The sequence below is a fragment of the Elephas maximus genome, chromosome 11, assembly GCF_024166365.1.
Source record: "Elephas maximus indicus isolate mEleMax1 chromosome 11, mEleMax1 primary haplotype, whole genome shotgun sequence".
Lineage (NCBI taxonomy): Eukaryota > Metazoa > Chordata > Mammalia > Proboscidea > Elephantidae > Elephas > Elephas maximus.
Genome location: NC_064829.1, coordinates 90,823,621 through 90,835,604, shown reverse-complemented (window position 1 = coordinate 90,835,604; position 11,984 = coordinate 90,823,621). Strand labels below are relative to the sequence as shown.

At 42.8% G+C, this 11,984-nt stretch overlaps 1 protein-coding gene across 1 annotated transcript; it reads left to right on the top strand.

Annotated features, from left to right (window-relative positions):
* Positions 1 to 7,230: 7,230 nt before the first annotated feature.
* LOC126086182 (zinc finger and SCAN domain-containing protein 5C-like) lies at positions 7,231 to 11,507 on the top strand (the record flags this gene model as incomplete). The annotated part of the gene is given in 3 exon segments (XM_049902363.1): positions 7,231 to 7,602; positions 11,401 to 11,449; positions 11,452 to 11,507. Coding segments are annotated over 3 exon segments (477 nt in total), but the record flags the coding sequence as incomplete, so codon positions are not given.
* Between the last annotated feature and the right edge of the window lie 477 nt (positions 11,508 to 11,984).

Sequence of the window (11,984 nt, the reverse complement as noted above, 5' to 3'; positions counted from 1 at the left end):
TGGCGAGAAGCGCCCGGAGAGGGAGCGGAGAAATGGCCCTCCGCAGGTGGGCAGTAGGCGGCGACAGCCGCAGCCGGCTAGAGCTTCGAGAGCTGCTCCTGCGCCAGGGCGAGCTGCTGCCCCTGGGCGGCCACCTAAAGGAAGCGCTAGAGACGTACTCCGTGGCGCTGCGCCGCCCGGGACCCCCCTGGACAAGCCCGAGCGCCTCTGCACCTGGATAGACTGCCTGGTGCTCAGCTGCCGGCTCCGCCGCCGGCTACACTAGAGCGCGCCCCAGCTGCGGGCGCTCAGGCTGGCGCCGCCAGGCTCCTGGGCTGCCTGGGCTGCCGGGGCTTCCTGAGCGAGCCGGTGACCGTGCCCGGTGGCCACAGCTAGGCCGCCTCTGCCGGGCCCGCCTGCCAGCCGCCACCACAAGGCCCGCGTCGTTCTCAACCGCCTAACAGAAGAGTGGTTCCCAAGCCTGAGCGAGAGAGAGGGCCTGGGCGGCCGGCTTAGAGAGCTGCTACAACAGGGGCGCTACCGAGAGGCCCTGACCGCCAACTATTTCTTCAGTGCTTAGCCCTTGATAAAGATTACAGCTGGAAAGCTAAAATTGAAGATTTTTTTGTAATTTATTATCCCCGGAAAATGTATTAAAAAAAAAAAAAAAAAGTCTGAAAGAGTCTTCCTAGAGTTCATTGCCATCTATTAAAAACAAAGCTTTTGGTTTATCACATAATATCAGCTCTATATGAAAGCACTCATTATGGGAGGGATGCAAGTCTTGAATGGATTCAACAAATAGTTGCAGGACCCAAGATTCTTAAGACAGTATGCTAGGTCTCTAAAAGATGCCTGCTGTGTGTTAAAAACAACCCAAAGACAGTGCCACACCCAGCAGAAAGGGGGATCCAACATCATGAGAGAAGATTGACAAGTAGATTTTAGGGTGATGCTTCCAAACACCTGGAAACTTCAGGTCGGGCCTGCCTGGACTGGAAAAGAGTCGAGCCAGGCTTCTACTATTCTCCAGTCGAGAGGCACCTTCACTTTACAAGTGGGAGACACCCTGGCTCTCCCTTGTGTTCTCTCTTCTTTAACCCCTGTAGGTCCTGTTAAGTAGATTCGGGAATCCTCAGGAAAACAGACTATATTTTTGAGAGCGACTGGGGATTTTCCTCAAACTTCCCCTATAGCAGACACTATTCAGTTTAAAAATTGTGATTTTTCTATTATTACTCAGAATGTTACTCTAATACAGGAACATATTTCTGTGTGAAATAAAAAAAAAGATATCCCATCGATGTCAAAATCAGCCAGAGACAAGAGACTTGTGTGATTATTACTGGGAAAAATCAGGGGGTGTTTGTGCCATAATCGATAAGGCTTGTTGTACCTAGATTAACGCTTCAGGAGAAGTGGACATTAAATTAACATGGCCTAGTAGACCGTGGGATTAGATCTTGAATCTATTCCCATCCATAATGTCTTGATTGGTCCCTCTTGTCACCTTGAGTTATAATTTTAATAGTGTGTATTTGTGTTCCATGTTTTCTGAAAATCTTTGTCAAAAGAACTGAGACCACCTCAAAGACAGAGAACATATTTGCCCTAGTTAAAAATATATTTGCCCTAGTTGGCCAAGAGAATTCGCCAGGCAACCAAAGAGATGCACACCATTTGATTCACTTAGATGCTATTGCCTTTCATGCTAACTCTACTTCTAACCTAAATCCAGTGCCGTTGAGTCGATTCTGACTCATAGCGACCCTATTGGACAGAGTAGAACTGCCCCATAGAGTTTCCAAGGAGCGCCTGGCGGATTCGAACTGCCGACCCTTTGGTTAGCAGCGGTAGCACTTAACCACTACGCCACCAGCGTTTCCCTACTTCTAACATCCACCCTAAATAAACATTCCCCGACTTCATGCCCCTCTTCAGCAGGAAGTAGCCAGATTGAGCGGCACCCTGTTTCCCAAGATCGTGAAAACTTTGGAAAAAGGGGAGATTGACGTAGAGAAAATACATTTTCTCCAGTGTTTTTATATTAAAGTACAGAGAATATATTTTCTCGTTTGTTTTAGTATAGCTGTATAAGCTGTGATTAATCTCTAACCTTTAGAAAATGGTACAGGTTCTGTTTGAGGTATGGCTAAGCAGCTGTTCCACTCTTAACAAACACCCCAATACTTTACAACATGTTTTCCCCAATTCACAATGGGTGATTGAGAGCTTGATATAACTAATGCCATAATGATGCTGTAAGTAATCTCTAAACATTTTTTTCATTGCACCAGCTGCACCGGCCTCTTCCAAAGGGGTGCGGAGCTCTCTTAGCTCCTGTGGCCTTGGCCTCTCTTCTCTTTTTTGTTCTCTTGAGAAATGGCCTTCAGCCTACAAGAGGGCAGCTAGAAAAGCTGACATTTTTAATCTGCAACTTTCTTTCTTGCTCACTATCTCAGCCACAGTGGACTTGGCAGAAGAGTTCCATTAGCCGGGAGATTTTTATGTGAGTTTTTTCAGCCTGTTACAAACATACCAATTAGAGTCCAGATGTCTGACATGCATATCTTTAGTTTAATAAAGAGTTTCTTGTAGTTGTTTTGTGATGTATAAGACCATCTGTGGGCTATGTGCTTAAAAACATTAGATAACCCTAAGATCCCCCCTATAAAACTCTTCCACTAGCTCTTTAAAATTAGAATTTGGGAGAAATTTAACCCCCTCTGTCTCTTGAATACTGGTATTCATTAAAGCGCTCTTGCTGCTTACCTCCTCCTGTCTCAGTATTGGCTTTGCTGCAGGCGGCTTGAATCCGTGATTTGTGGTAACAAATCCACCAGACGCACAGTGGAAGAAAGAAGTGTCAGTCTGCTTCTGTAGACGTTACAGTCTTAGAAACAGTGTGGGCAGTTTTACTTTGTCCTGTATAGGGTCGCTATGAGTCGGAATCGGCTTGACGGCTCTGGGTTTGGTTTGGTATATGGTTGCTATGAATGGATTTGATGGCAAGGAGTTGTCCTCCTCTCCGGCCTTTCTCTCACAGAGCTGCTGGGTGGGTTGGAACCACCAACCTTTTGACTAGCTGCTGAGTGCTTAACCGTTGTTCTGCAAGGACTCCTTGCTTAATACACAAGCAATTCCTTTTCGGGGTGATGAAAATGTTCTAGAACTATATAGTGCTGACGGTTGTACAACACTGTGAATGTGCTGAATGCCACTGAACCATATGCTTGAAAAGGGTTAAAATGGTAAATTTCATGTTAAGTGGCTTTGACCAAAACAAAATAATCTGTTTAGGAGCTTAATTCTCACATTATTCTTTTTTGCCCTCCCTTCCCTGGAGCAAATGAGTATCCTGGGGTCAGTAAGGGAAAGAACCAAAAACCAAACCTGTTGCCATCTAGCTGATGCAGAGTCATAGCGACACTATAGGACAGAGTAGAACTGCCCCATAGGGATTCCAGGGCTGTAAATCTTCATGGAAGCAGACTGCCACATCTTTCTCCCTCAGAGCAGTCGGTGGTTTGAGAAACGCTGACCTTTCAGTTAGGTTAGTAGTTGAGCAGTTAACCAGTGTGCCACCAGAGCTGGGAAAAATTCTTAAGTTAATATTTCCAAACGTTATTACTCCCCATGGGGTTCTCAGATTGCACATACTTCTTTTCTGTATCTTTCTGCATAATTGTATCTAACGAGGCTTTGCCTTCTATGTTGTCTTACTGGGGAGACATAATAACTGATATTTGTTCTTTTTTTTGTGAATAAACTAAAAATAATTTTTATTTTAGGTGTTTTAATGATGATCTGTTTCGTAGCGGTCACTTTAACTTTCTCCCCAACAGTTTTGATTATAGATGTTAAAAACAATTTGGAAAAAGTGATTTTTAACATATAGCTTAATATTTTTTAATAAAAAACTTCAAACATAAAGAATCACATAGAGAAGAGCGCAATGTGACATTTAGTCTTTTTTGTGTGTGTGCTTTCTTCAGGTTTGCTTCTTTTTTTATTGTGCTTTAAGTGAAAGTTTACAAATTAAGTCTGTCTCTCGTACAAAAACTTATATACACCTTACTATGTAACCTCAGCTGCTCTCCCCCTGATGTGACAGCACACTCTTCTCCATCCTGTATTCCTCGTGTCCATTTAGCCAGCTCCTGTCCCCCTCTGCCTTCTCATCTCACCTCCAGACAGGAGCTGCCCACATAGTCTCATGTGTCTACTTGAACCAAGAAACTCACTCCTCATCAGTATCATTTTCTGTCTTATAGTCCAGTCCAATTCCTGTTTGAAGAGTTGGCTTCAGGAATGGCTCCAGTCTTTGGCTAACAGGGGGTCTGGGAGCCATGACCTCTGGGGTCCCTCCAGTTTCAATCAGACTATGAAGTCTGGTCTTTTTACAGAATTTGAGGTCTGCATCCCACTGTTCTCTCTCTCCATCAGGCATTCTCTGTTGTGTTCCCTATCAGGGTAGGCATTGGTGGTAGCTGGGCACCATCTAGTCCTTCCAGTCTCAGGCTGATGGAGTCTCTGGCTTATGTGGCCCTTTCTGTCTCTTGGGCTCATATTTACCTTGTGTTTTTGGTGTTTTTTATTCTTCTTTGCTCCAGGTGGGTTGAGACCAGTTGATGCATCTTAGCTGCTTTCTAGGGTTTAAGACCCCAGACGCCACTCACCAAAGTGGGATGCAGAGTGTTTTCTTAATACATTTTGTTATGCCAATTGACCTAGATGTCCCCTGAAACCTTGGTCCCCAGACCCCCGTCCATGTTACTCTGGCCTTCAAAGTATTCGGTTGTATTCAGGAAACTTCTTTGCTTTTGGTTTAGTCCAGTTGTGCTGACTTCACCTGTATTATGTGTTATCTTTCCCTTCACCTAAAATCGTTCTTGTCTACTATTTAATTAGTGAATATCCCTTTTCCTCCCTCCCCACCCTTGTAACCATAAAAAAATATTTTCTTCTGTGTTTAAACTTTTTTTTATGAGTTCTTATAATAGTGGTCTCATACAATATTTGTCCTTTTGCGACTAATTTCACTCAGCATAATGCCTTCCAGATTCCTCCATGTTATGAGATGTTTCATGGATTCATTGTAATTCTTTATTATTGCATAGTATTCCATTGTGTGAATATACCATAATTTGTTTATCCATTCATCTGTTGATGGGCACCTCATTGTTTCCAAGTTTTTGCTATTGTAAATAGTGCTGCAGTGAACATGGGTATGCATATATCTATTCATGTGAAGGCTCTTATTTCTCTAGGATATATTCCAAGGAGCAGGATTGCTGTATGGTATGGTAGTTCTATTTCCAGCTTTTTAAGGAAGCACAAAATGGATTTCCAAAGTGGTTGTACCATTTTACATTCCCACCAGCAGTGCGTAAGTGTTCCAGTCTCTCCACAACCTCTCCAACATTTATTATTTTGTGTTTTTGGATTAATGCCAGCCTTGCTGGGGTGAGATGGTATCTCCTTATAGTTTTGATTTGCATTTCTCTAATGGCTAATGATTGTGAACATTTCCCCATGTATTTGTTAGCTGCCTGAATGTCTTCTTTGGTGAAGTGCTTGTTCATATCCTTTGTCCATTTTTCAATTGGGTTATCTGTCTTTTTGTTGTTGAGTTTTTGCAGTATCATGTAGATTTTAGAGATCAGACACTGATGGTATTTGTTGTAGCCAAAAACTTTTCCCCAGTCTTTAGGTTTTTTTTTTAGGTAGTCTTTTTACTCTGTTGGTGAAATCTTTGTGTGAGCCTAAGTGTTTGAGTTTTAGGTGCTCCCAGTTATCTAGTTTCTCTTCTGGTGTTTATGCATTGTTAGTAATGTTTTGTATATTGTTTATGCCATGTATTTGGGCTCCTAGTGTTGTCCCTATTTTTTCTTCCATGATGTTTATCATTTTAGATTTTATATTTAGGTCTTTGATCCATTTTCAGCTAGTTTTTGTGCATGGTATGAGCTATAGGTCTTGTTCCGTTTTTTTGAAGATGGTTATCCAGTTAGGTCACCACCATTTATTAAAGAGACCGTGTTTTCCCTATTTAACAGACTTTGGGACTTTGTGACTTTTATTCTTAAAACAGACTTAGAAGCTTCACGTTCACTGGTAAAGGCACTATTGGGTAGACTTGAACCTCCAATCTTTTCCCATTTGCATAACCCAGGGACCCTTATTTGTTCTCCCACTTGCCATTGAGTTGACTCGTGGTGACCCCATGTACGTGAGTCAAACTGTGTTTCATTGTGTGACCTTTTGGAAGTAGGCTGCCAGGCCTTTATTTCGATGTGCTACTGGGTGGGTTTGAACTGCCAACCTTTTGGTTAGCAGCCCAGTGCTTAACTTTTTGAATTACCCATGGCCTCCTGGAAGAATAACAACAACAACAAAAACCCTAAACCCATTGCCATCAGTCAGAGTGACCCCATATGTCAGAGTAGAACTGCCCCATAGGGTTTCCAAGGCTGTAACCTTTATGGAAACAGATTGTCAGCTCTTTCTCCCAAGAAGCCCTTGGATGAGTTTCAACCGCCAACCTTTTGGTTCCCCTGGGCACTTAACCATTGCACCACCAGGCCTCTTTGGAAGAATAATATCCTGTATTAATTTCCACTGTAATAAATACAGTGCCAGTGAAGAATGGCATGTCATATTGGGCTGAGGAATTTAGAGGGGAGCAGAGAGAGAAGTGAGGTGTTGTGTCCCCTCAAAATATGTGTTGTAAATCTTAATCTCTGCCTATGGTTATAATCCCATTTGTGAATGGTTGTGTTCGTTATGATAATGAGGCAGGATTAGGGTGTATCTTGAGTTAATCTATTTTGAGATATGAAAGATACTAAACAAGCAAGACAGAGAGCAGAGATGGGAAAAGAGATGCCAAGCCACACGAAGTTCTCCCAGCAGCAGAAACTGAAAGAGGCAAGGACTTTCCCCAGGGCTGACAGAGAAAGCCTTCCCTTACAGCCAGCTCCCTGTATTTGGACTTCTAGCCTCCTAAACTGTGAGAAAATAATTTTCTGTTTGTTAAAGCCACCACTTATGGCATTTCTGTTATAGCAGCACTAGGTAACTAAGATATAAGGTCAAAATAATCTGGCTCATACTTTTTCTGTTTTTAGACTTCTGAATCCAAGCTGGGAATTTATTACTGAAGAAGACCAAAGTAGACCCCTTCATATAGGTCTCAGTTAATTATTGGCTTCTTGGAGAGCTCACTCAGTCATATAGAAGACACTAAATATGGCTGCTGACCTGACATCTTCATGGAGTCATGGAAAACCTGGTGACAACCCTGGATCAGAGCCTCCACAGTTTGTGTCTTCCCAAGGAACCGATCTTGGAGAGAAAGACTGTAACCATGTGAACTTCAGAGCATTTACGTGCTTGGATGAGGCTGACCCCATCAGGGATCTGAAGAGACTTTGTGAGCTCTGCCGTTTATGGCTGAGGCCAGATCTTCACACCAAGGAGCAGCTTCTGGGTAAGCTGGTGTTGGAGCAGTTCATGATCTCCATGCCGCTGGACCTCCAGGTCTTAGTCAAGGAAGGTGGAGTGGAGAATTGCAAAGACCTGAAGGAGATGCTGAGAAATATCAGGAGACCCAAGACATGGGTAAGTAGAAACTTCATGATTGGTGTGGGAATTGGAGAACTGGGGTGAGGGCTACACGGAGGAGTTGCACTAGAAAGGACCAAACAAAAAACCAAATCTGTGGCCCATTGAGTTGTTTCTGCTACATAGCGACCCCATAGGACTGAGTAGAACTGCACCATAGAGTTTCCAAGGCTATAACCTTTAGGAACCTGTAGATAGACCAAAAGGCAGTCGTTTGAACAGAACAAGGGGATACTGCGTGGTTTAAAGTCAGGAAAGTTATACGTAGGGTTGTATCCTTTCACCATACTAATTCCATCTGTATGCTGAGCAAGTAATCTGAGAAGCTGGACTATATGAAGAAGAACAGGGCATCAGGATTGGAGAAAGACTCATTAACAACCTGCAATAGGAAGATGATACAACCTTGCTTGCTGAAAGTGAAGAGGACTTGAAGTACTTACCAATGAAGACCAAAGACTATAGCCTTCAGCATAGATTGTACCTCAAAACAAAGAAAACAAAAATCTTCACAACTAGACCAATAAGCAACATCATGATAAACAGAGAAAAAATTGTAGTTGTCAAAATTTTTATTTTCCTTGGTTCCACAATCAACACCCATGGAAGCAGCAATCAATCAAATGAAGTATTGCATTGGGCAAATCTGCTACAAAAAACCTTTTTAAAGTGTTAAAAATTAAAGATGTCCATTTGAGGACTAAGGAGTGCCTGACCCAAGCCATGGTATTTTCAGTTGTTTCATATGCATGTGAAAGCTGGGTAGTGAATAAGGAAGACCAAAGAAGAATTGACGCCTTTGAATTATCGTGTTGGTGAAAAATATCGAATATACCATGGACTGCCAGAAGAATGAACAAATCTGTCTTGGAAGGAGTACAACCGAATGCTCCATAGAAGCAAGGGTGGTGAGACTACTTCTCATGTATTTTGGCCATGTTATCAGGAGAGATCAGTCCCTGGAGAAGGACATGATACTTGATAAACTAGAAAAAAAACCTAGAAGGTCAGTGAAAAAGAGGAAGACCCTCAACTAGATGTATTTACACAGTGGGTGTAGCAATGGGCTCAAGCATAACAATGATTGTGAAAATCACACAGGACCGGGCAGTGTTTCGTTTTGTTGTACACAGGGTCAATTTGAGTTGGAATCAACCTGAAGGCACCTAACAAAACAGTCTTTACAGAAGTAGACTGCCACATTTCTCCTGTGGATGGGTTTGAACCTGCAACTTTTCAGTTAGCAGCCAAGCTCTGCACCACCAGGGCTCCTTACTAGAAAGGACTTGAAGGATTTATCCAGGTGAAAGGTTTTCAATCAGGGGTGATTAGGACCCCAGGGGGCATTGGACAATGTTTGGAGACATGTCTAGTTTTCATCTGGAGTGGGGTTGGTGCTACTGGCATCTAGTAGGTAGAGGCCAGCAATGCTGCTCAACAGTCTGCAATACAAACATCTCCGACCAAAGAAACATCAAGCCCAAAATGTCAATAGTGCTGAGGCTGAGAAACCCTTGTCTACAAGAAAGATGGGTATCTTAGTCATCTAGTGCTGCTGTAACAGAAATACTACAAGTGGATGGCTTTAACAAAGAGAAATTTATTTCTTCACAGTAAAGTAGGTTGAAAGTCCAAATTCAGGGTGTCAGCTCCAGGGGAAAGCTTTCTCTGTCAGCCTTCTCATCAATCTCCCCCTAGACTAGGAGCTTTTCCATGCAGAGACCCTGGATCCAAAAGATGCCCTCTGCTCTCCACACTGCTTTCTTGGTGGTATGAGGTCCACCCTCTCTGCTCTCTTCCCTTTCCTCTTTATCTCCTGAGAGATAAAAGGTGGTGCAGGCTACACCCCTGGGAAGTCCCTTTACATTGAATCAGGGATGTGACCTGGGTAACTGTGTTACAGTCCCACCCTAATCCTCTTTAACATAAAATTACAATCACAAAAAGGAGGACAACCACACAATACTGGGAATCATGGCCTAACCAAGTTGGCACAATTCACTCTAGGACAATGGGCAAGGAGAATACCGAGACCCACTTGATGTTGCATGAGGCCAACTTCGAAGAAAAACATGGGTAAAATATTGTGCCTAATTCAATGAACCTAGTGAGGAAGTAGATTGAATTTAAAGTGGCTCCAAAAGCCCTAACAAAGGGAAAGAAAATGTTAGATGGTGGTTGTTGTTAGTTAGTTGCTGTCAAGTCAATTCTGGCTCATGGCAACCCTGTGTGTTACATAGCAGAACTGCTCCATAGGGCTTTCTTGTTTTTAATCTTTTTGGAAGCAGGTCAGCAAGGCTATCTTTCACAGTACCACTGGGTGGTTTCAAACTGCCAACGTTTTGGTTAGTAGTTGAGGGCAAACTTTTCACGCGACCTAGGGACCTTTGGAAACCCTGGTTGCATAGTGGTTAAGTGCTATGGCTGCTAACCAAAAGGTTGACAGTTTGAATCCACCAGGCGCTCCTTGGAAACTCTATGGAGCAGTTCTACTCTGTCCTGTAGGGTTGCTATGAGTTGGAATCAACTCAACAGCAAGGGTTTGGTTTTTTTTAGGGACTTTTGGTTGGTGTAGATCATATGGCAGATCTAGAGTAGAATTTCTCACAGGAAGTTCCTTCACTCCCAGCACAAGATGATATGACATTAATGAACCAATTTAGATTTCCCAAAAATATTCCTGTAAAGGGAGCCCCAGTTGCACAATGATTAAAGCACTTGGCAGCTAACCGAAAGGTTGTCAGTTCCAAATCACCAGCCACTCTGCTGGGAGAAAGATGTGGCAGTCTGCTTCTGTAAAGACTACAGCCTAGTAAGCCCTATGGGGCAGTATTACTCTGTCCTATAGGGTGACTATAAGTCAGAATCGACTCAATAGCAGTGGGTCGAGTCCCTGCTATCCTTTGGGATTGGAGAAACATTCATTCAAGTAATCACCAGATTTATGTAGCAAACAGTTGCTGTCTAGTCAGTTCTGACTCACAGCCCCTCCTTGTGTGTCAGAGTAGAACTGTGCTCCATAGGGTTTACAATGATTGTTTTTTTGGGAAGTAGGTTGCCAGGCCTTTCTTCCATGGTACCCCTGGGTAGACTTGAACCTCCAGCCTTTCATTTAGTAGCTGAGCACATTAACTGTTTGCACCATTCCTGCACTGCAACTCTATAGCAAGGAAGACAGATTTAAAGAAGCCATTCCAATAAAGTTTGAGTGTTACAGTAGCAGGCACACAAGGAGCATGAGAGAGCTACATGCATATTTTTTTCTTAATGGTTTATTTTATTCTTTTGTTCTATGTTTTGAGACTATGCACAGCAAAAACATACCAATTCAAGTTTCTACATGTACAGTTCAGTGACACTTATTACATTTCTTGTTGTGCAACCATTCTCACCTTGATTTTCCCAGTTGTTCCTCCCTCATTAACATGAACTCACTGTCCCTTAAGTTTCCTATCTAATCTTTCGAGTTGCTTTTGCCAATTTGATCCCATAGAGATAGATCTTAAAAGAGCACAGTGCTCAAGGCAGACATTCTTTACTAGTTAAGTTATACTGCTGTTTGGTTTTAAGAAGACTTCAGGGGATATTTTTGGTTTAAGGTTTAAAGATCATCTCTGTGCAGTAGCTTTGAGGATTCTTCCAGACTCCATTGCTCTGAAATCTTGATTTCATGAGAATTTGAAATTCTTTTCTGCATTTCCTCTCTTTTAGTCAGGATTCTTCTATAGAATCTTTGATTAAATACATGCAGGGTCTTTCAGGGAATCTAATCTTGGATTTTTTTTTTTTCTCCAGTCCATAGTCTGTTTACAAGGACAGGAATTTCTTTTGCAAAATCCAAATGTTAGATGGCTGAATCTGAGTTCAGCAACATGGATGATATGAGCGTCTTGTCCAGGGAGCCTCACTCCTGTGTGAGTGAGATACATCTGGAGAACAGACAGAAGGTCAGCCAAGAGCACCAGAATTTTCCAGGGATTGATGAAACATCAAGGAGACATCAGGTCAGTATGCAATGACTAATCATTGGGGAAAGGCAGTGAAGATACAAGGGACAGTGGCAGGCAAAGCTGCCAGATCATTGAGAGATTTAGCATAAGACAGGGTTAGACCCATTTTCCCCAGGAATTCCCGTGGGTGCATTATGTTCCTAGACATTTCTGAGCTATTGGGGTGAATTAAGACTCATTAGCCTTCCTCCTTACCCCCACCACCATCAATGCCTTGAACATACAGGTGTTGCTGATAGGTGCTGTCTAGTGAATTCCAACTCACAGTGACCCTATAGGACAGGGTAGAACTGCCTCATAGGGTTTATTAGCCTATAATTTTTATAGGAGCTGATCTCCAGGTCTTTTTCTCCCATGGAGCGACTGGTA